We start from the raw sequence: 24,374 nt of genomic DNA on the forward strand, positions 1-24,374 counted from the left end.
AAATATGAAAATGAAAAAAAAGAAGACATGGGGGCGTGCGGGACGCACTCGCTAAGCGGACCGGCACATTGAACGCGGGTCGGCGACTCCCCGCTTGCCAGGAGCCCTCCGAAAACGTGGACGGATCCTGCCGAGTAAGAAATGATACTCGGGAGGTGTTTACCCAGCTGCCGAGTATACCAGGTGATACATGTACACCTACCATAAACACTATAATCATTCACATAGCAACATAGAAAATGTCATATGGTAAAGGGACTTCCTCAAGATTTTAGACCTTCCTCTCTATGGGCCCTATGTCACATTACTATACTATTGATCTACTGGACAAATAAAGCTTGATAGCTCATTGAAGAGTGATTCTCCACAGAGGCAGCTGGGGATGAGTCAGCAGAAAGTCCAGCAGAGATTCCAGGAGAGAGAGAAGGAGCTGAAGGAGCTCCAACAGGCTGTGGAGTGTCTCAAGGTGAGTATTGTTGACCAGAGGAGACACACAATTTCACTTCTCACTTCCAGTCAGAGAGAGAGAGAGAGAGAGAGAGAGAGACAGAGAGAGGGAGAGGGGACTCTCTCCAACCAGAGAATTGGGCTGATTCAAACAAGACCAAACATGCTTATTTTTAAAGTAAGGACATGTCCAAGAAATGTTACTTGTAAAACTAAAATAACCAACACCCTTTATTGTGATTGTAATATATAAAAATATAATAATATATTTCCATTCACATTGTGTGTGTGTGTGGTCCAATGTGTGAGGGGCTTGTTGTGATCCTGGGGGTAGTGCATTGGTCTGTACACTGACTGTATGCCTTCTTAATATTGAGTTGCATCGGGTGGGGGGCTGTTAAAACTGTTTTGAATGGGGTGTGTTTTGGGGTCTGGGGGTGAAATCAAACAGTGTATTCAAACTGGTTAGGGGTAGACTTAGACCCCCCAGAACATTCACACCTGGTCCTTTGTTGCAGGATTTGTTTTAGACATGTTTGTACATTAATTGCTTAAATTTTCATTCCCAGGTTGAATGTCAATAAGAAGTAATATAATTGTGTGTATGACTTTACAATGTCCAGCTACATTATACTCCACATAGCTTTATAGGAAGTAGACTTTACAATGTCCAGCTACATTATACTCCACATAGCTTTATAGGAAGCAGACTTTACAATGTCCAGCTACATTATACTACACATAGCTTTATAGGAAGTAGACTTTACAATGTCCAGCTACATTATACACCACATAGCTTTATAGGAAGCAGTTCCTAATCTACTGAAACTTCTACATTATGGGAATAATTTTGACCCACCCTTGGTTTTTTTATTTATTAAACTTTGAATTTGGCTCTATACTCAAGCATTTTAGAATTGATATTAAATGTTTTATATGAGGCGACAGTACAGAATGTCACCTTTTATTTGAGGGTATTTTCATACCTATCTGTTTTACTGTTTAGAAATAAATATACTTTATTTACAGTTGAAGTCGGAAGTCGGAAGTTTACATACACTTAGGAGTCATTAAAACTCGTTTTTCAATCACTCCACAAATTTCTTGTTAACTATAGTTTGGGCAAGTCGCTTAGGACATCTACTTTGTGCATGAGACAAGTAATTTTTCCTACAATTGTTTACAGACAGATTACTACATTTAATCACAATTCCAGTGGGTCAGAAGTTTACATACACTAAGTTGACTGTGCCTTTAAACAGCTTGGAAAATTCCAGAAAATGATGTCATGGCTTTAGAAGCTTCTGATAGGCTAATTGACATCATTTTAGTCAATTGGAGGTGTACCTGTGGATGTATTTCAAGGCCTACCTTCAAACTCAGTGCCTCTTTGCTTGACATCATGGGAAAATCAAAAGAAATCAGCCAAGACCTCAGAAAAACAATTGTAGACCTCCACAAGTCTGGTTCATCCTTGGGAGCAATTTCCAAACGCCTGAATGTACCACGTTCATCTGTACAAATAGTACGCAAGTATAAACACCATGGGACCACGCAGCCGTCATACCGCTCAGGAAGGAGATGAGAGAGAGAGATGAACGTACTTTGGTGCGAAAAGTGCAAATCAATCCCAGAACAACAGCAAAGGACCTTGTGAAGATGCTGGAGGAAACAGGTACAAAAGTATCTATATCCACAGTAAAATGAGTCCTATATCGACATAACCTGAAAGGCCGCTCAGCAAGGAAGAAGCCACTGCTCCAAAAAGAAAGACTACGGTTTGCAACTGCACATGGGGATAAAGATCATACATTTTGGAGAAATGTCCTCTGGTCTGATGAAACAAAAATAGAACTGTTTGGCCATAATGACCATCGTTATGTTTGGAGGAAAAAGGGGGTCGCTTGCAAGCCGAAGAACACCATCCCAACCGTGAAGCACAGGGGCGGCAGCATTATGCTGTGGGGGTGCTTTGCTGCAGGAGGGACTCGTGCGCTTCACAAAATAATTGGCATCATGAGGAAGGAAAATTATGTGGATGTATTGAAGCAACATCTCAAGACATCAGTCAGGAAGTTAAAGCTTGGTCGCAATAGAATTGAATGGTAAATAATGTATGGTGTCATTTTGGAGTCACTTAAACATATTATGTTCTTATTTACAATACAAGTGACTCCAAAATGACTCGATATGTAATTTACCATTCAATTCTATTGGGATTTTGTTTTTATGCAGATTTTTGAATATTCGCATGAAAATCTGTTTCCATTCGACTGGCGACAGATTTTCATGTGAACATTGTAAAATCTTCATAAAAACATGGTCATTTTACCAGCAGAGATGTTTCCATCAAATTGACGTGTTGAAGATAAATGGCTGTGCGTGATGACGTAATGCACATACAAATATATATTTTAGAAAATACTCATATATTTTTGCAGTTAAATTCCCATGTACCGGTTAAAAACGTTCTGTTAAATGGGTTTCCATCACATTTTCAACTCTACTGATGGTTTTGTCAGATTTGGTTGTGCATTATATAGCGAACGTGCCCACTCTGGACAGGCTACCTACATGATGACATTATTATGGACAAAAAGACCCTCGATATTTATTGGAAAGGAGCATCAAGCTCATCATGTGCACTTTCACCACCCTGTGAAGTTCAGCATAACTTATTTCATCTGTAGCTTAATAAACTGCATGGTTTCCCGAGTCGTAGTGGGAGGACCACACCACATATCATCGTGTGACTCCAAGTTTACTTCAATATGATGGTTATTATATCAATATTTGTGCATAAAGCCGTTTCCACCGCCATTTCTCGCTTAATTAATTCTACAGAGGTATTTGCACCCCACTGCATCCACATGTTTCTTTACAATGTATGATCATTTTACATGACTGAAAATGAAAGAAAACTTTTGATTTGACATATTCATCATTCACCACTGTGGCTTCTGAATAGGTCACTGTACATTTATGGAACCTTTAAAACGTTGTAATGTTTTACCACAACCTTATATTTGTTTACACGTCACTATGGCTTCCATCCCTATATACCTCAGTGCATCCATCCAGGACTAACGTCTCCAAACAGATCTAAAAGGCCTCCCCCACCACTCAGACTTTCAAATAAATTAAAGTTATCTCTGATACTCTGCTGTGCAGTTTGTTGTATGGACATTGCAGAGGCCCTTTTAAAATATCCACTCTGCTGTCTGGATCTACCAAAAGGATCCAGTTACTATTCCCTGTGGACACAGCTGTATGCAACGTCATCTTCTTAGCTTGACTTCCATCCCCCAAAAACCTGTAGATACAGAGTACACAGTCAAGAGGAAGCCACTCCCTGTCCTCTGGTGTAGAGTTCCATGAAACAGAAAGTCATTTTTGACACCCTGTTGCTCAACCTTCAGGTGAAAGCACTAAAATGGCTGACAATCTAGAACTGTTCTGTTGCTCCGTCTGTCTGGATCCAATGAAGGATCCGGTGACTACTGCCTGTGGACACAGCTACTGTATGGGCTGTATTAAAGAAAGCTGGGATCAGGATGATCTGAAAGGTGTCTACACCTGTCCCCACACTCTAAACAATACTGGGTTGTTTGGTTGACCCAAATGTTGGGTTGCAGGCGTTGGGTCACTTAGTTGGGTTGTTTTCTTTAAAAACTGCTGGGTTATGGATGCTGGGTGTTGGGTTATTGTTGCTTGGTTATTGAGATATGACCCATCAGTTCAGATCAGAAGACTGTAGGCATAGTTTAGTAGGGGTGTGGCTTTCAGATAGTTATTTTTAGCCACCCATGAGAGTAAATATAATTCCTGTTCATCTGGTCTGTTTCGTAGTTAGCACATGTTAAGGTTGAACATTGACATTTTTGTAGCTTCAGTTATGCTTATAGAGTTTCCTAAAAGTCCACGTATGTCTCATTGTTGGGCTATGATACAGTGGTATACCTTATTATAATATGTAATAAATACTCTACATATTATAGAATAATTTAATAAGGAAAAATTGAGTTTACAGTATTTAAACGCCTTAAAATAACCTACAGTAAGGATGACATTAAAACAGACCCAGTTGCTAGGGCAACCAAGCATGACATTAAAACAGACCCAGTTGCTAGGTCAACCAAGCATGACATTAAAACAGACCCAGTTGCTATGTCAACCAAGCATGACATTAAAACAGACCCAGTTGCTAGACCCAGTTGCTAGGTCAACCGAGCATGACATTAAAACAGACCCAGTTGCTAGGTCAACCGAGCATGACATTAAAACAGACCCAGTTGCTAGGTCAACCAAGCATGACATTAGAACAGACCCAGTTGCTAGGTCAACCGAGCATGACATTAAAACAGACCCAGTTGCTAGGTCAACCAAGCATGACATTAGAACAGACCCAGTTACTAGGTCTACCAAGCATGACATTAAAACAGACCCAGTTGCTAGGGCAACCAAGCATGACATTAAAACAGACCCAGTTGCTAGGTCAACCAAGCATGACATTAAAACAGACCCAGTTGCTAGGTCAACCAAGCATGACATTAAAACAGACCCAGTTGCTAGGTCAACCTAAGCATGACATTAAAACAGACCCAGTTGCTAGCTCAACCAAGCATGACATTAAAACAGACCCAGTTGCTAGGTCAACCAAGCATGACATTAAAACAGACCCAGTTGCTAGGTCAACCAAGCATGACATTAAAACAGACCCAGTTGCTAGGTCAACCAAGCATGACATTAGAACAGACCCAGTTACTAGGTCAACCAAGCATGACATTAAAACAGACCCAGTTGCTAGGTCAACCAAGCATGACATTAAAACAGACCCAGTTGCTAGGTCAACCAAGCATGAAATTAAAACAGACCCAGTTGCTAGGTCAACCAAGCATGAGAGTAAAAAATACCCAATTGATGGTTAAATTAACCCGTGTTCTGTTAATACTAACAACCCAACATATTGGGTTATTCACGCAACCAAACTGTCTGGGTCAAAATAACCCAACATGTTCTTTCCACTACTTAACCTGCGCTGGGGTACTAAATAAACCAGATTGAGTGCAGTGCAGACATACCTTCACCCCAAGACCTATTCTGAACAGGAGTGCTGTGCTCGCCTAAGTGGTGGAGAAACTGAAGAAGACAGGACTCCAAGCTGCTCCTCCTGCTCACTGTCATGCTGGACCTTTAGATGTGGGGTGTGACATCCTCAGTGCAGACAGACCTTCACTCCAAGGCCTACTCTGAGGATAAATAACATGTTGGCTGAGGTGGTGGAGAAACTGAAGGAGACAGGACTCCAGGCTGCTCCCCCTCCTGCTCTGTGCTATGCTGGACCTGGAGATGTGGCGTGTGATGTCTGCCCTGGGACCAGAAAGCAGAAAGCCCTCATGTCCTGTCTGGTGTGTCTGGCCTCTTACTGTGAGACTCACCTCCAACCTCACTATGAATCTCCTTCTTTGAAGAAGCACCAGCTGGTCAAAGCCACCGGACAGCTATAGGATCAGCTTTAACATTGCAGATATATTGGGCTTCTATCTGTGGAATTGTCTGCATCATTTCCAATCCCCCATATATATGTTGTGTAAATATTATTTTAAATATATTTTCCTTCTTTATTATTTTCCCCTAACCCTACCACCCCTCCTAAACTAATGGACAAACAATACTTAGGCTTCCACTTCCAGCTTATAAATGTACATACTACATACATTTCACAGACACTACATTTTACATTAGTTATCTTTTGTTTGTTTTTAGTCCACGCCTTCAGCTACCCGAAGCCCCTCCCATCTATCTCTGAAGACCATCCAGTTTTGATTTCTAGCTGCCATACAGTGCATTCGGAAAGTATTCAGACCCTTTGACTTTTTCAACATTTTATTACGTTACAGCCTTATTCTAAAATTGATTAAATAAAACATTTTCCTCATCACTCTACCCACAATACCACATAATGACAAAGCGAAAACAGGTTTTTATTTGTACACACTTATTGAAAATACAAGACAGAAATACCTTATTTACATAAGTATTCAGACCCTTTGCTATGAGACTCAAAATTGAGCTCAGGTGCATCCTGTTTCCATTGATCATCCTTGAGATGTTTCTATAACTTGATTGGAGTCCACCTGTAGTAAATTCAATTGATTGTACATGATTTGTAAAGGCACACAGCTGTCTATATAAGGTCCCACAGTTGACAGTGCATGTCAGAGCAAAAACCAAGCCATGAGGGTGAAGGAATTGTCCGTAGAGCCCTGAGACAGGATTGTGTTGAGGCACAGATCTGGGGAAGGGTCCCAAAACATTTCTGCAACATTGAAGGTCCCCAAGATCATAATGGCCTCCATCATTCTTAAATGGAAGAAGTTTGTAACCACCAAGACTCTTCCTAGAGCTGGCCACCTGGCCAAACTGAGCAATCGGGGGAGAAGGGCCTTGGACAGGGAAGTGACCAAGAACCCGATGGTAACTCTGACAGAGCTCCAGAGTTCCTCTGTGGAGATGGGAGAAACTTCCAGAAGGTCAACCACCTCTGCAGCACTCCACCAATTAGGCCTTTATGGTAGAGTGGCCAGACAGAAGCCACTCCTCAGTAAAAGACACATGACAGCCCGCTTGGAGTTTGCCAAAATGATCCTAAAGTACTCTCAGACCATGAGAAAGAAGATTCTCTGGTCTGATGAAACCAAGATTGAACTCTTTGGCCTGAATGCCAAGCGTCACGTCTGTAGAAAACATGGCACCATCCCTATGGTGAAGCATGGTGGTGGCAGCATCAGGCTGTGGGGATGTTTTTCAGAGGCACGGACTGGGAGAATAGCCAGGATCGAGGGAAAAATGAATAGAGCAAAGTACAGAGAGATCCTTGATGAAAACCTGCTTCAGAGCGCTCAGGATCTCAGACTGGGGCGAAGGTTCAACTTCCAACAAGACAACAACCCTAAGCACACAGCCAAGACACAGCAGTGGCTTCGGGACAAGTCTCTGAATGTCCATGAGTGGTCCAGCCAGATCCTGGAGTTGAACCCGATCGACCATCTCTGGAGAGACCTGAAAATAGCTGTGCAGCACTGATAGCAACAACTACCACCGCAGAAAAGTTGGCTGTGTTTACAGACAGACAGACGTACAGACAGACAGACAGAGGTTGTTTACTATGACTGGATGAAGGGATACAGTGTTGAAGGCTTCCTTTAGGTCTCCTGGTCTCTTGGGATTTAAACAGTGAATACAGTGAGATAGTCCTAACCATTCAATCAATGTACAGAACAAACAGTCATCATTAACACTATACAGAGTAGAGTCTATGGATATAATATGTTATCAAAGAATATAATACAATATAATTTTATGAATAGAAAATAATAAATGTTTTGACATGAAAGCACAGCCAGATGTTTTGACTTGACAGTGTGTCTCTATACCTCAATCTCTGAAGACACCCAGCAATGGTTAGGATTATTAGAGAAGCTTTTCCTGCTGAAAGGCAGTTTCATTTCATCTGGTTGCAGAAAACAATTCATTGGATATGTTCATAACCCCGTCCATGTCACGCCCTGGCTCTGGGGACACTGTTATGTTGAGCCAGGGTGTGTAGATCTAGGTACTCTATTTCTATGTTGGCCTGAGTGACTCCCAATCAGAGGCAACGAGTGTCAGCTGTTTGCTGGTTGTCTCTGATTGGGAGCCATATTTAAACTGTCGGTTTTTCCTTTGTTTTTGTGGGTTCTTGTTTCAAGTTGGTTGTGTTTGACCGTGAACTGTCACGTTACCGTCTTTGTTGTTTTGATCGTGTTTCGCTCAATAAAGAGTATGTTTGCCTGCAACGCTGCGCCTTGGTCCTCCTCATTGGTAGACGATCGTGACAGTCCACCTATAATATGTGGGGGGTTTCTGTCTGACTAAGAAGAGATACAAAGAACTCTGATTATAAAACGTCTTCTCTTTTTAGTCCTAGATATGGCTAGGGTTAGGGTTACTGCTGAATGTAGTAACTCTAACCCTGACCATAGGCCTAACAGTAATACCCACACTGTAATGTAAAGTATTACCTCATTCTCAATGATCAGTCAATACATACAGTATTCATTTAAACTACAGTATATTGTATCAATATCAACCCCCCCCCCCCCATTACAACAAATTATTAATTATTATAGACACTTATAATCAGTGTTATAACACATAAGTGTATTATAAGGCATTATGAAGCTTATTATAATAATTAGAATATGTACTTCATAGGAACTGTTACCCTTTATATATTCTAACAACTCATATTTGTTAGATTTATTCCAAATGAAGGGCCCTAACCTAGAAACTAAAATATTTGTCTCCCTCTCCACGTTGAACGCAGTTCTCTCTCTATCCCTCCCTCCCTCCCTCCCTCTAACCTCACCTATCTGGCAGATCCAGAAAGTCCTCGCCCTCCCAAAAACTCACTTCTGTGGAAACGAAACTGATCTGAGTGTCTGTGTCGTCTGTCTGTGTGAGAGTGAACAACCGTCCAAATGGCTCAGCAGGGAGTTCTGCTGGACCAGGACCAGTTCTGTTGTTCTGTCTGTCTGGATCTACTGAAGGAGCCGGTCACCATCCCCTGTGGACACAGTTACTGTAGGAGCTGTATTGAGGGCTGCTGGGATCAGGATGTTCTGAAAGGGGTCTATAGCTGTCCTCAGTGCAGAGAGACCTTCACTCCAAGGCCTAATCTGAGGAAAAAAAACATGTTGGCTAAAATGGTGAAGAAACTGAAGAAGACAGGACTCCAGGCTGCTCCCCCTCCTGCTCTGTGCTATGCTGGACCTGGAGATGTGGCGTGTGATGTCTGCACTGGGACCAGAAAGCAGAAAGCCCTCATGTCCTGTCTGGTGTGTCTGGCCTCTTACTGTGAGACTCACCTCCAACCTCACTATGAATCTCCTGCTTTCAAGAAGCACAAGCTTGTCAAAGCCACCGCACAACTACAGGAGAAGATCTGCTCTCATCATGACAAACTGCTGGAGGTTTACTGTCGTACCGATCAGCAGTGTATCTGTCTGCTGTGTGTGATGGATGAACATAAAGGCCATAATACAGTGTCAGCTGCAGCAGAGAGGACTGAGAAACAGGTAAGACCAGAACTACTTGTTGGTGACTATCTGATAAACAAAGAATTAAAGATACAGTAGGAACTAAGTCTGTTTGAATATGAGAGAAATCAAATGAAATTGATCCTCATCAGAACAAATATGAACACAAACCTTGAGTATATTGAGTTTGATCCAAATGTATCACCATTTTCTGATGTCAAACACTATTATCATTCCGAATGCCCTTTAAGAGTTCAAAGTTCAGTCTCAACCCCTTGATACATGTACACCTACCATAAACACTATAATCATTCACTTAGCAACATAGAAAATGTCATATGGTAAAGGGACTTCCTCAAGATTTTAGACCTTCCTCTCTATGTGCCCTATGTCACATTACTATACTATTGATCTACTGGACAAATAAAGCTTGATAGCTCATTGAAGAGTGATTCTCCACAGAGGCAGCTGGGGATGATTCAGCAGAAGGTCCAGCAGAGATTCCAGGAGAGAGAGAAGGAGCTGAAGGAGCTCCAACAGGCTGTGGAATCTCTCAAGGTGAGTATTGTTGACCAGATGAGACACACCATTTCACTTATCTCCTCCAGTCAGAGAGAGAGAGAGAGGGGCCCCTATCCAATCCCACTGTTGGGAACAGGCTGTCTGGACCCCTGTCAGAGAATAGACTGCTTAATGTAACTGACTGGTTATGAACCCGGGTCTACTGTGGGAGAAACCATCATCTTGACCAAAAGGACATTCCCTATTGTTCTGACTGATTTAAAGTCGCAAGCGGCTCTACCTCTTCACATAACCATGAGTAACCATGAGCGACTCATGTCTGCTATACATTAACAGGGAGCTCTCTCTCTCGATTCAATTAAATGGGCTTTATTGGCATTGGAAACATATGTTACATTACCAAAGCAAGTGAAATAAATAATAAACAAATCAGAAATTTACAGTAAACGTTACACTCACAAAAGTTTAAAAGGAATAGAGACATAAAAATAAATCAAAATCAAAATCAAATGTTATAATTCAAGTGCAAACAGAGTGAGCCATTCGCCAGACCGAGTTCTGGAGGTGAAATGGAAATGAATGAGGGAGAGTTAAGTGAGGTAGAAGGTGTGGTGAAGAGCTCAGAACCAGAGCCTGGCATCAATGGACATGATAAAGAAGAATCTGGTGCAGTAGGAGTTACATTGTTGGAGAAAGTGGATCCATACCTTTTGGCAGATCCATTTGTGGTTTCATGTTGGGTGGGAAAAGAGTTGGGTGCAGTTGAATCAGTGAAGGAAACCTGTAGTGGACTTGTGATATTTGTTTGTGTTTCTTCTGACCAGAGGGATGGGCGCTCCGTGTCACGCAACTTGGGTCAAGATCTGTTTCTTGCTTTGCTCTTGGGAACAGGGCACCATTGAAAGGAGTGATTTCTGGGGTAGCGTTAAGTGTGGAGGTGGAGCAATTCAAGTTTAAGCTTCCTGGTGTTTGTGATGCCTGCCGTTTGGTGCAACACAGACCCGGTGGTGAGCGTGGTGAAACAGAGTAGTCACTGTCAGTCCTTTTGAGTTTTGAGTCTTTACCCAACAAAGTCATGTTAGGATATATCAGTTCTCATGTTAGAACTTTGTGCCGAATCCACTGTGCTGATTCAGGTGCAACGTTTATGGTCATGTTGCAGCAGTTTGTAGGAGGGAGATCCAAGATGTGGGAAGTGTGCAGGAGGGCATGGGATAGGGATTGTGTAGTTTCGGTGGATAAAGTTGTGTGTGTCAACTGTTGGGATGCCCATGTTGCTGGGGATCGGAAGTGTCCAGTGCGAGAGAGGCAGGTTGAGGTGGCTAGAGTCAGAGTAGTGCAGAAGGTGTCGTATGCTGAGGCAGTGAAGGAAGTAGAGGAGGATGGGTCAAGGGTGAGAGATCCTGAGAGGATCCCTGTTAGTAGTAGATCTGTGCCAGCACAGAGGGATAGGCCAACGAGTGATATATGCTTCAGTAAAGTTAGCTTTTAGCGTTCATAGCAATGGTTATCAATTGTACAGCAGAAATGGAACGTAAATCACAGAAAATAGATGTTGTGGTGGCAGCTGCAGAGAAGTATTTGGGCATACAAGATTAGACTACAGAAGAGTTACAGGGTGTGTTGAGTGGTGGTGTCCCGTCCTCCCAGGCCGTTGGCATGGTGCAGGAGCAGATAGGGTCAAAGTAGTGGAATGGGGTAGTGGGTATTTAATGAGTGTAGGGTTAGTTGGAAGGGTGTTTTTTATTATTATTATAATTACCCCTTTTCCCTTTTTGTATCACAAAGTGTAATGGATTTATATTATAGTCCAGTTGAGGGCGGTAATGCAACATATTGGATGCCAACCGCCGTTAAACTCCAAAGAAGAAGAACCGTTATATTATGGCTATGTACAGTGTTGTAACGATGTCTCTGTCTCTCATTCATTAACTTTCGCGGTAGTTGGTTGTGTGGGTCTCTGGTTATGAATAGGGTGCTGACAGACAATTGTTGATGGATATTTATAGAGCTCTGATCAGGACGACAATTGATTACTGGTGTACAGTTTATGGAACAGAGGTAAAGACTTTGCTTCAGAAGCTGGACAGAATCCAGTATAAAACTTTAAGGATATGTATTGGTGCATTTAAATGAACATCTGTATGTGCCTTACTGGTGGAGGCAGGTGAGATGCCTTTGTACAGTGGGGAGAACAAGTATTTGATACACTGCCGATTTTGCAGGTTTTCCTACTTACAAAGCATGTAGAGGTCTGTAATTTTTATCATAGGTACACTTCAAATGTGAGAGACGGAATCTAAAACAAAAATCCAGAAAATCACATTGTATGATTTTTAGGTAATTAATTTGCATTTTTTTGTATGACATAAGTATTTGATCACCTACCAACCAGTAAGAATTCTGGCTCTCACAGACCTGTTAGTTTTTCTTTAAGAAGCCCTCCTGTTCTCCACTCATGACCTGTATAAACTGCACCTGTTTGAACTCGTTACCTGTATAAAAGAAACCTGTCCACACACTCAATCAAACAGACTCCAACCTCTCCACAATGGCCAAGACCAGAGAGCTGTGTAAGGACATCAGTGATACAATTGTAGACCTGCACAAGGCTGGGATGGGCTACAGGACAATAGGCAAGCAGCTTGGTGAGAAGCCAACAACTGTTGGCGCAATTATAAAAAAATGGAAGAAGTTCAAGATGACAGTCAATCACGCTCGGTCTGTGACTCCATGCAAGTTCTCACCTCGTGGGGCATCAATGATCATGAGGAAGGTGAGGGATCAGCCCAGAACTACACGGCAGGACCTGGTCAATGACCTGAAGAGAGCTGGGACCACAGTCTCAAAGAAAACCATTAGTAACACACTACGCCGTCATGGATTAAAATCCTGCAGCGCACGCAAGGTCCCCCTGCTCAAGCCAGCGCATGTCCAGGCCCGTCTGAAGTTTGCCAATGACAATCTGGATGATCCAGAGGAGGAATGGGAGAAGGTCATGTGGTCTGATGAGACAAAAATATAGCTTTTTGGTCTAAACTCCACTCGCCGTGTTTGGAGGAAGAAGAAGGATGAGTACAACCCTAGGAACACCATCCCAACCGTGAAGCATGGAGGTGGAAACATCATTCTTTGGAGATGCTTTTCTGCAAAGGGGACAGGACGACTGCACTGTATTGAGGGGAGGATGGATGGGGCCATGTATCGCGAGATCTTGGCCAACAACCACCTTCCCTCAGTAAGAGCATTGAAGATGGGTCGTGGCTGGGTCTTCCAGCATGACAACGACCCGAAACACACAGCCAGGGCAACTAAGGAGTGGCTCCGTAAGAAGCATCTCAAGGTCCTGGAGTGGCCTAGCCAGTCTCCAGACCTGAACCCAATAGAACATATTTGGAGGGAGCTGAAAGTCTGTATTGCCCAGCGACAGCCCCGAAACCTGAAGGATCTGGAGAAGGTCTGTATGGAGGAGTGGGCCAAAATCCCTGCTGCAGTGTGTGCAAACCTGGTCAAGACCTACAGGAAACGTATGATATCTGTAATTGCAAACAAAGGTTTCTGTACCAAATATTAAGTTCTGCTTTTCTGATGTATGAAATACTTATGTCATGCAGTAAAATGCAAATGAATTACTTAAAAATCATATAATGTGATTTTCTGGATTTTTGTTTTAGATTCCATCTCTCACAGTTGAAGTGTACCTATGATAATAATTACAGACCTCTACATGCTTTGTAAGTAGGAAAACCTGCAAAATCGGCAGTGTATCAAATACTTGTTCTCCCCAATCTATGTACGGCGTAAAAAATGGTCATTATCTTATTGGGTTAGGTTGAAAGGCTGTGAGGTTGAGCATCCCACTGCTACTGTTCTAGATGACTGTTGGGAATATACTAGTAGACAAGGCAGTGGTTTTGGTTGGACAGTTGGAAAGCTTGCTGATGAGAGTGGTTTGAGGGAGTTGGAGGTTGGCCCTTCTGTGGTGATAGGGGATGTTCCTCCATGGTTACTCCCAGACCCTGTTGTTGATCTAACCTTGGTAGAGAAAAGGAAAGATTGGTCAGAAGTCAGTGATATAGTGAAACTGGTTGACAATTACATTGGTAGAAGATTTTATACTTTTTTACTGCTTTTCACAGATGGATCCAAGGACCCAGATAGTGGGCTCACAGGAGCAGGCGTTTACATTCCTGAATTTGATGTGCAGATATGTAGAAGACTAACAGATGAACTGTCAGTATACTCAGTTGAACTGTTGGCGATAATAGTTGCCCTCCAATGGGTGGAGGCATACAACCTGTTAGAATTATAGTATTCTCCGATTCTTTCTGTATTGAATAGTTCATCATCTGGTAAATCTAATAGGAGTGACCTGCTATTGGAGGTATTAATGTTATTATGGAGAATTGAGATAATGGGTGTAGTAGTGAGATTCTGCTGGGTCCCAGCACATTCTGGTGTGGAAAGGAAGGAAATTGTAGACCAGTTAGCTAAAAGAGCTTTGTAACGAGATATAATTTATATTAATGTTCCACTGGGTAGAGGTGAGGCCAAATGTAAGATCAGAGCCATTTTGATAGATGTGTGGCAGAAGAGATGGTACTCTGAGCACAAGGGCAGGCATTTATATGAATAGTTTACAGTTTTACACAAAGGTCGATGGACCAAGATTCAAAGGTCAGATTAGGAAGGAAGAGGTGGTGTTTACTCGATTGCGCTTAGGACATTGTACATTGATCTCGTCATTACATCTGGTTGGCAAGCATGGGAATGGTTTGTGTCTGGAAGGTATGGTCGATGAAACGGTGGAGCATGTGTTGTTATATTGTTGTAAGTATGTTGAAGAGAGGGAAAGATTGAAGTGTAGGGTCATTGAGGTTGGACGGGGTTGGGGGGGTTTGGAAGGGATTTTGGGGATGGGGGAGGGTCTATTAGAAGTTAGTAGGGCTCTTCTTTATTTTCTCAGAAGTACTGAGTTAGGTAGGAGGATTTAGAAATGTTGGAAACCGTGATTGACCACACACTCCAGCACAGTAGGTGGCGGCATGCACCTTTAACGTTGGTTTGTGGACCGCCATTATATCATAGAAGAAGAAGTTGGTTGCGTGAGAGATTTGTGGTTCGAGAGGAGGGCTACTATTCTTTTTTCTTTTGGTTCTTGCGTATTTTATGAATTTATTTTCTCATGGTGGAGGGTTTGTTTATTGGTTTCCACTGTTTATCGTTTAGAGTTGAGGGGGGAGTAGGGGTAGTTTGTTAGGGCGGCGTGATGGCCTCAACTGAGTGGAGAAGAAACTCTGTCGCTTCGGGTGCGTTCCGGAGAAAGGTGTGGAGGAAGTTTTGCTCATGGTCGGCGAACAGGTTGGAGCGGAACATCTGCACTCTGCATCCAGAATGAACAAGGCGGTGGTTGTGTTAATGAAAAAGGTTTGTCTTGTTGTGAGTGGGATTTTTGTGAGGGGTGTGTTGGTGCAGATGTCGCCTCTTTCGATAAGAGTTTTAGTGGCTAATCTGCCTCCGTTTATTGCTTACGAACAGACCGCAAGTAGTTGGTTAGTTTTGGTACATTTGCAAGTGGTTTTCGTGTGCTCTCGGCTGGGTGCCAAGCGGAATCCGTTAAACATGTCTGTTTTCATAGACAAGTGTTTGTTTCTTAACAAACTTCAAGGTTACACAGGGGAGGGGGGGAACACAGGGTTTGCTAGCACAGATAGTTTTCGGTGTTTCTAGTGTGGGGATCATCAGTTATAGGCTACAAGCAGCAATATGATTGATAGGTAGGACAGGTATTGAACCCAAATAATCCCTACTCAGATGCGCTAACCTCAACCCTAGTAAACATGCATTATAAAAACCTTCTATATAAAATTATCTCATATTGGGAGTAAATAGCCTCTGAATAGAAAAGAAAAGACACTGCATCTTCCAGCCCACCAATAAATTACATAATGCAACCGTCGCGGTTAGCATATTTACCTCAACATGCCCCTCGCTTGCGTGAGAAGGCAGAGTGCTCATCATTATATTACTTCACAGTAATGTGTTAAATGCTTTTTCAGTCCTTCCTCTTGCGTTAGCAGTGTGGAAAGGGACAGTAAAAAGCTCAGGCAGGAGGAGTTTTCCTGTGAGGTGGAGTGGTGGTGTATCCAGGGAGAGAACTAAACTAATCTTCTGAAATGTCATTCATGGTCTTATGCTGCCATCTATTGGAATTATTAAGCAACTGCAGTAGTACTGAATAAAATGTTTTTCCTTACTAATCCTTACTAAAATAGTGATTACTCAGAATTGCAAGATAAATGGCAGGGGTACCAGGAGGGAGGAGAGTACATTTTTTACATTTTAGTCATTTAGCAGATGCTCTTATCCAGAGCGACTTACAGTTAGTGAGTGCATACATTTTCATACTGTCCCCCGATGGGAAACGAACCCACAACCCTGGTGTTGCAAGCGCCATGCTCTACCAACTGAGCTACACGGTAGTAGTGCATGGCCAAGTGGTGGTGCGCAGGCCCTGGAGAAAGCGGTGGTGGGGAGGGTTGCAGCTGGGCTACATGAGCTGAGGCAGGTTTCTGTAGTAACAGAGACTCCGGTGGGCGAAGGCTTGGTGGGCTCATCCCAGGAAATATTGCCTGTCATTGGGGAAGAGGCTCTGATCAAGGGGGAAGTGCAGGGGGGCAGAGACTGGGGAGGAGGAGGACGGTACAGTGCCAATGGAGGAGGAGGAAGAGGGGGGAGGTGAGTCTGCGGGAGCGGAGGACAAGGCGTCTCGTTTTCAGACGGCTCATTGGATCCAGAGCTGACAGCCAGTCAGGCTGAGGGCCCAGTATATACGGTGAGAGAACTTTCTAGGTTCCTGATGGAGACTAAAGGGGAAAAAGAAGGTTCTGCTGGAGTCTTATTTGATTGATCCTGGAAGGTTTGTAAGGTCAGTACAACACGTGATGAAGAATGAGGGGTTTAGTGTCCTCTCACCCAGGAAGTGGTATAGGCTGAGAAAATGGGTCATGGGTTCTTAAGGGCATGTCTTCAGAATCTGCTTAAATTGATGTTTTTTTCTGGCATTGCGGCTTTATGGGCATCTCTACTCAACAGTGGTAGGCCTGATCACCGACAACGATGAGACAGCCTATAGGGAGGAGGTCAGAGATCTGGCCGTGTGGTGCCAGGACAACAACCTCTCCCTCAACGTGACCAAGACAAAGGAGATGATTGTGGACTACAGGAAAAAAAAGAGGACTGAGCACGCCCCCATTCTCATCGACGGGGCTGTAGTGGAACAGGTTGAGAGCTTCAAGTTCCTTGGTGTCCACATCACCAACGAACTATCATGGTCCAAACACACCAAGACAGTCGTGAAGAGGGCACGACAAAGCCTATTCCCCCTCAGGAGACTAAAAAGATTTGGCATGGGTCCTCAGATCCTCAAAAAATTCTACAGCTGCACCATCGAGAGCATCCTGACTGGTTGCATCACCGCCTGGTATGGCAACTGCTTGGCCTCTGACCGCAAGGCACTACAGAGGGTAATGCGTACGGCCCAGTACATCCCTGGGGCAAAGCTCCCTGCCATCCAGGACCTCTATACCAGGTGTGTCAGAGGAAGGCCCTCAAAATTGTCAAAGACTCCAGCCACCCTAGTCATGGACTGTTCTCTCTGCTACCGCACGGCAAGCGGTACCGGAGTGCCAAGTCTAGGTCCAAAAGACTTCTCAACAGCTTCTACCCCCAAGCCATAAGACTCCTGAACAGCTAATCATGGCTACCTGGACTATTTGCACTGCCCCATCCTTTTACGCTGCTGCTACTCTGTTAAGTATTTATGCATAGTCACTTTAACTCTACCCACATGGACATATTACCTCAACTACCTCAACTAGCCGGTGCCCCCGCACATTGACTATGCAACGGTACCCCCCTGTATATATAGCCTCCCTACTGTCACTTTATTTTACTGTATATATAGCCTCCCTACTGTCACTTTATTTTACTTCTGCTCTTTTTTTCTCAACACTTTTTTGTTGTTGTTTTATTCTTACTTTTTTGTTTTAAATAAATGCACTGTTGGTTAAGGGCTGTAAGTAAGCATTTCACTGTAATGTCTGCACCTGTTGTATTCGGCGCATGTGACCAATAAAATTTGATTTGATTTGATTTGATTTGATTGTGGTGATTTCCCTCCCACCTCTTATGGAGATTTCACGGTAAGACTTCCTTAACATGAACGGCGGCAAAGACTGGGGGAATATGTAAACCAAAAACATTTAAATGCCATGGCAGAAATCTTAGTGCAGGGGTAGCAAAAGAGGTGTGAAAGGGTAGGTTGTTAGTGTTTAGAGCCCAAATAATGACCTTGTCTTTGCTTTCATAAATGTGTCTGCACCTGGTCCTCTGTAGCTCAGCTGGTAGAGCACGGCGCTTGTAACGCCAGGGTAGTGGGTTCGATCCCCGGGACCACCCATACACAAAAAAATATATATATATATGCACGCATGACTGTAAGTCATTTTGGATAAAAGCGTCTGCAAAATGGCACATTAAATTATATTATAGTACAGGGCTCAGTTCTCTGTTTCACCAGAGGGGTGGGGAAACCAAGAAAATCCCTTGTTTTACGTTTGTCTGATGGGCGGGTAACTTCTGTTGTGGGGAGATGAGGGAGCCTGATGGGTGTGTAACTTCTGTTGTGGGGGAGATGAGGCAGCCTGATGGGTGGGTAACTTCTGTTGTGGGGAGATGAGGGTGCCTGATGGGTGGGTAACTTCTGTTGTGGGGAGATGAGGGAGCCTGATGGGTGGGTAACTTCTGTTGTGGGGGAGATGAGGGAGCCTGATGGGTGGGTAACTTCTGTTGTGGGGAGATGAGGGAGCCTGATGGGTGGGTAACTTCTGTTGTGGGGAGATGAGGGAGCCTGATGGGTGGGTAACTTCTGTTGTGAGGAGATGAGGGAGCCTGATGGGTGGGTAACTTCTGTTGTGAGGAGATGAGGCTGTGGAGTTGTACTCTGATTTATAGAGGGCAGAACTCTGTGGTCCTCTGTAGCTCAATTGGTAGAGCATGGCGCTTGTAATGCCAGGGTAGTGGGTTCGATCCCCGGGAACACCCATATGTAAAAATGTATGCACATGACTGTATGTCGCTTTGGATAAAAGCGTCTGCTAAATGGCATATTATTATTGTTATTATTATCCTGGGTTTTCTCAGGTTCTGCTCACAGACCTTTCCAAACTCTCTCTGTCACAGATAAATCAAATAGACATTTCCCTGGCCTTTCACAATCTCTCAGCTGCTGTCTCTCAGACGGTCTGCCTGTGGATTTTTATAAAAAGTTCTGGGGAATTATTTTACAGGACGTGTGTTGCGTGAGTGCGTCGGGGTGGGGGAGCTGTCGCTAAGCTGTAGACGGGAGGCTTTGACTCTCCTGCCCAAACAAGTAGATTTGAGCGACTTAAAGAACTGGAGGCCTGTGGCATTGCTCTGTTTGGACTATAAGGTCTTTACCAAGGTCCTCGTTAACAGACTGAAGTCCCACCTGGACTATATTGTACACAAGGACCAAACGTACTGTGTACCAGGACGCTCAAACACAGACAATCTGTTCATAATCAGGAGAAAGCCTTTGATAGGGTGGACCAATAAGTCAGGTGTTAGTTTAGACAAAAGACAGTGATAGTAAAGGGGGGGGTAGAAGGATAAATATTATACTATTGCAGATATTCCTTAAAGAGGTGGGGTTTCAAGTTTCTCCGGAAGGTGGTCAGTGACTCCGCTGTCCTGGCGTCGTGGGGGAGCTTGTTCCACCATTGGGGTGCCAGAGCAGCAAATAGCTTTGACTGGGCTGAGCAGGAACTGTTTTTCCGTAGAGGTAGGGGGGCTAGCAGGCCAGAGGTGGATGAACGTAGTGCCCTCGTTTGGGTGTAGGGTCTGATCAGAGCCTGAAGGTAAGGAGGTGCCGTTCCCCTCACAGCTACGTTGGCAAGCACCATGGTCTTGTAGTAGATGCAAGCTTCACCTGGAAGCCTGTGGAGTGTGCGTAGGAGCGGGGTGACATGAGAGAACTTGGGAAGGTTGAACACCAGACGGGCTGCAGCGTTCTGGATAAGTTGCAGGGGTTTAATGGCACAGGCAGGGAGCCCAGCCAACAGCGAGTTGCAGTAATCCAGACGGGAGATGACAAGTGCCTGGATTAGGACCTGTGCCGCTTTCTGTGTAAGGTAGGGTCGTACTCTATGAATGTTGTAGAGCATGAACCTGCAGGATCGGGTCACCGCTTTGATGTTAGCAGAGAATGACAGGGTGTTGTCCAGGGTCACACCAAGGTTCTTTGCACTCTGGGAGGAGGACACAATGGAGTTCTCAACCGTGATGGCGAGATCATGGAGCGGGCAGTCCTTCCCCGGGAGGAAGAGCAGCTCCGTCTTGCCGAGGTTCAGCTTGAGGTGGCGATCCGACATCCACACTGATATGTCTGCCAGACATGCAGAGATGTGATTCGCCACCTGGTTATCAGAAGGGGGAAAGGAGAAAATTAATTGTGTGTCGTCTGAGTAGCAATGATAGGAGAGACCATGCGGCCGGAGAGACTCAATACAGCAGGGGTCTCTGATTTCTAAGCTGCAGTACTGAGGGCCTGGCAGCTGCTGAGGCCCACACCAGAGGGGGGTGTGGTGCCTGGGCTATGGGTATGGGAGGAGCCCATCTTCCACAACCCACTGATCCTGTTGAGGTCCACTCATTCAGCCATCCTGCAGGGACCTTTAATGGCAGCAGGCATCAGGAGACTAGCAGACCTGCGGCTGCGGGGGGGTGGAAAACCCCCCAAGAGTCAGCACAGCAGGCGGGACAAACGTCTCTTAGGCTGCTGGAGAGAGTCATGGGGGAGGTCCAGGAGGCTCTGCCTGACCCAGTGAGGAGGGGGCTGGAGCAGCCTGAGGAGGGGCCACCACCGTTTCCACCACTGCAAGTGACAGCAGAGACTGGGGACTGGCAGGAGAGTCCGGAGGACTTACTGACTTTTAACACTCTGAGCCTGGGGGAGTTTGAGGAGGTGGGGGGTAAGGTGCTGTACACCCTCAGTGTCAAGGTTAGACACATCAGGAGCTTAGCAGGAGTGAAGGGGCATCAGTGGCAGGGGGTTGTGGGGGCTGAGAGCATGGCAGGGTATAGGTGGAGGGTGCTCTATAAGCTCCCAGTGCTGGAAAGGTCAGGGGTCGTCCAGTGGAGGGTATTACATGGAGCCCTGAACACCAATAGCTGGTTGGCTCGGGTTGACCTGGGAGTTGGGGAGGGGTGTCCGTTTTCTGCAATGACAGACTGTTCATCATGTTTTTTCTGTGTTGCCAGGGTAATGCCATTACTGTTGACGCCTTAGGGTTGAGTTTGAGTTGTACAAAATGATCAACAGTGTGGAGATGTTTCAGGAGGTATGGGGGCTCAGGGGGGCTGTCTGTACGGCTGGAGAGGAGGGGTTGGATGGACGGTTGGAATGTGGTGCTGGATGGTGTATTGTACTGTGGTGTTGGGTACTGGATAATGTGATTGTGTGGAGGTTGTGGTGTCACGCAATGTGCTTTTAGGGGTGGGGGTGTTAGTGTAATGAGGATGGCTCATTAAAGTAAGACAAGTCAGTCTCTCTCTCTCTCTCTCTTAACAGCGCTCTTCACAGGCAGCAGTGGAGGACAGTGATAAGATCTTTACTGAGCTGATCCGCTCCATTGAGAGAAGGCGCTCTGAGGTGAAGGAGCTGATCAGAGCCCAAGAGAAGGCTCAAGTGAGTCAAGCTGAAGGACTCCTGGAGCAACTGGAGCAGGAGATAGCTGAGCTGAGGAAGAGAAGCACTGAGCTGGAGCAGCTCTCACACACAGAGGATCACATTCATTTCCTCCAGGTAACTCAACTGCCTTAATACATGTGATATGAAATTAAAACTCTCAATCATTTGGTTCTGTTCTCTCACTCTCTAGAGTTATCAGTCTCTCTCCAGTACCAGTGTATCTTCAGACTTACCCAGCATCGTTGTCCGTCCTCTTCAGTACTTTGGAGATGTGAGTAAGACTGTGTCTGAACTGAGAGAGAAACTAGAAGACGTCCTTAAAGGAGAATGGACCAAGATCTCCACTACAGGTGTGTTGAAAATAACAAGAACATCAACTTTAGACCATTGAAAGTTCCTTACTAGTCATATACATGTGGAATATGGTATGATGATAACATTCCCTCTCTCTGTGAATGTGTTTGTGTGTCTGTAGTGAATATAGTGGATGTTGTACTGCCTCCAGAGCCCAAGACCAGAGAACAGTTCTTACAATGTGAGTCTCTTTATTCTGAAGTAACTAACAGTCTCTTTTTACTGACACTCCTAACAATCCCTCTAGAAATATATAGCAATAGTAGATCTAATCAAAGACTGGGTATCTATCTGACTCCTCATATTTCTCTGATTTGATCTCTGCTGTGCTCTAATCAAAGACAGGGTAGATACAGTATCTGACTTAACTTATTGTTCTAACTCCCCTCATTGGTCTCTGCTCTGCTCTTCTCCCAGATTCCTGTCAGCTCACACTGGACCCAAACACAGCACGCACACGCCTCTCTCTATCTGAAGGGAACAGAAAAGTGACCTATACAGACCAAGACCAACCATATCCTGTTCATCCAGACAGATTCACCATCCATTGTCAGGTTCTGTGTAGAGAGGGTCTGTCTGGACGCTGTTACTGGGAGGTGGAGTGGAGTGGGTGGTGTGCTACAGCAGTCTCATATAAAGACATCAGCAGAACAGGGACAGATGGTGGATTTGGATACAATAACAAGTCCTGGAGTTTAGAGTACTATAGAGGTAGTTATTTGTTCATACACGATAATGTTATGAATACAGTATCAGGCCCTCAGTCCTCCAGAGTAGGAGTGGACCTGGATCACAAGGCAGGTACTCTGTCCTTCTACAGTGTCTCTGACACAATGACCCTCCTCCACAGAGTCCAGACCACATTCACTCAGCCCCTCTATCCTGGGGTTTCTATCAATGGGACTGCTGAGCTGGTTAAATTGTAGTAGGGTCCACATAGATACTAGTCATGCTGGTGTAGTCTATAGCTGAGCTGGTTAAACTGTAGTAGGGTCCACATAGATACTAGTCATGCTGTTGTAGTCTATAGCTGAGCTGGTTAAACTGTAGTAGGGTCCACATAGATACTAGTCATGCTGGTGTAGTCTATAGCTGAGCTGGTTAAACTGTAGTAGGGTCCACATAGATACTAGTCATGCTGGTGTAGTCTATAGCTGAGTTGGTTAAACTGTAGTAGGGTCCACATAGATACTAGTCATGCTGGTGTAGTCTATAGCTGAGCTGGTTAAACTGTAGTAGAGTCCACATAGATACTAGTCATGCTGGTGTAGTCTATAGCTGAGCTGGTTAAACTGTAGTAGGGTCCACATAGATACTAGTCATGCTGGTGTAGTCTATAGCTGGTGTGGATGGTCCTCAGATATAATACTCTGTTTTTCTGTACAATCATTTTTGTCTGACTGATTCAATCTTCAGAGTTTAATTAAAACTTAAAGTATTTTTATCAAATGCAATGTTTTAATTGGCTACATTTACATTAATCATTATGTATGCTGTTAATGTATGTTGGTTGTCATTCAGAACCATTGAAATGTTTTCTCAATTGGTTCTCTGTCTCAATGTCATTTTCCTCAGTATCATGGAACAGGTAGTGTTACTTACTTGCTAATTGAACTATATGGGCCGGTTTCCCGGACACAGATGAAGCCTTGTCCTAGACTAAAAAGCATGTTCAATGGAGATGTCCGGGAAACCGGCCCTAAATCTGGCATCTTTTATTCTCCCGTACTGCTCAGTCAAGCAACATTAAACCTGTCCAGCAGGTGGTGTTATTAACCAAACAATAAAAACCCAGCAGATATCTTGACTTGCCACTCAGTAAATCAGTAATGTTCAGAATTGTACTTTAATATCATTGGAGATTGATGGTCTTTTTAATCCACTACCCAGAGTCAGGAACAGATGAAGTTAGGTCTGCTACTGTTCAGTTATTAAATATGATTCATGGTGATGGGAAATAAAAAATACATCTAGTAGTAGTTTTCCTTTGCTATTTATTCCAAGGTGTGTCTTTAACTTCTAAATGGATTGTGTTGAAGCTGGCATGTGGTGTGGATGATATAATAGAGTGAATAGAGGAGAGAAGAGAGGAGGAGAGGAGAACATCATATAGAAGACAGATAAGATAGAGAGACAATTCATACCCAGGGGAGTAACTGACTCTGGCCCAAATGACACCCTGTTCCCTACGTAGTGCA

The 24,374-nt window shown here is 44.2% G+C and overlaps 2 protein-coding genes across 2 annotated transcripts in view; both read left to right on the forward strand.

Annotated features, from left to right (window-relative positions):
* The first annotated feature begins 297 nt into the window (after positions 1 to 297).
* LOC311124989 (tripartite motif-containing protein 16-like) overlaps positions 298 to 24,374 on the forward strand; it is an 84,745-nt gene continuing 60,668 nt past the window's right edge. Inside the window, exon 1 of the mRNA XM_084199078.1 lies at positions 298 to 466. Coding sequence (XP_084055204.1) covers positions 383 to 466 — 84 coding nt within the window. The 5' untranslated portion in view covers positions 298 to 382. The remainder of the gene's footprint in view (positions 467 to 24,374) is intronic.
* On the forward strand, positions 8,903 to 24,152 carry LOC311124990 (E3 ubiquitin/ISG15 ligase TRIM25-like). The gene is made up of 6 exons (XM_084199079.1): positions 8,903 to 9,566; positions 9,990 to 10,085; positions 21,703 to 21,936; positions 22,013 to 22,172; positions 22,298 to 22,357; positions 22,594 to 24,152. The coding sequence occupies exons 1-6, from the start codon at positions 8,970 to 8,972 to the stop codon at positions 23,100 to 23,102; spliced, it is 1,656 nt and encodes a 551-aa protein (XP_084055205.1). The 5' UTR covers positions 8,903 to 8,969; the 3' UTR covers positions 23,103 to 24,152.

This window comes from Coregonus lavaretus, assembly GCF_964263955.1.
Source record: "Coregonus lavaretus genome assembly, contig: HAP1_SCAFFOLD_1457, whole genome shotgun sequence".
NCBI lineage: Eukaryota > Metazoa > Chordata > Actinopteri > Salmoniformes > Salmonidae > Coregonus > Coregonus lavaretus.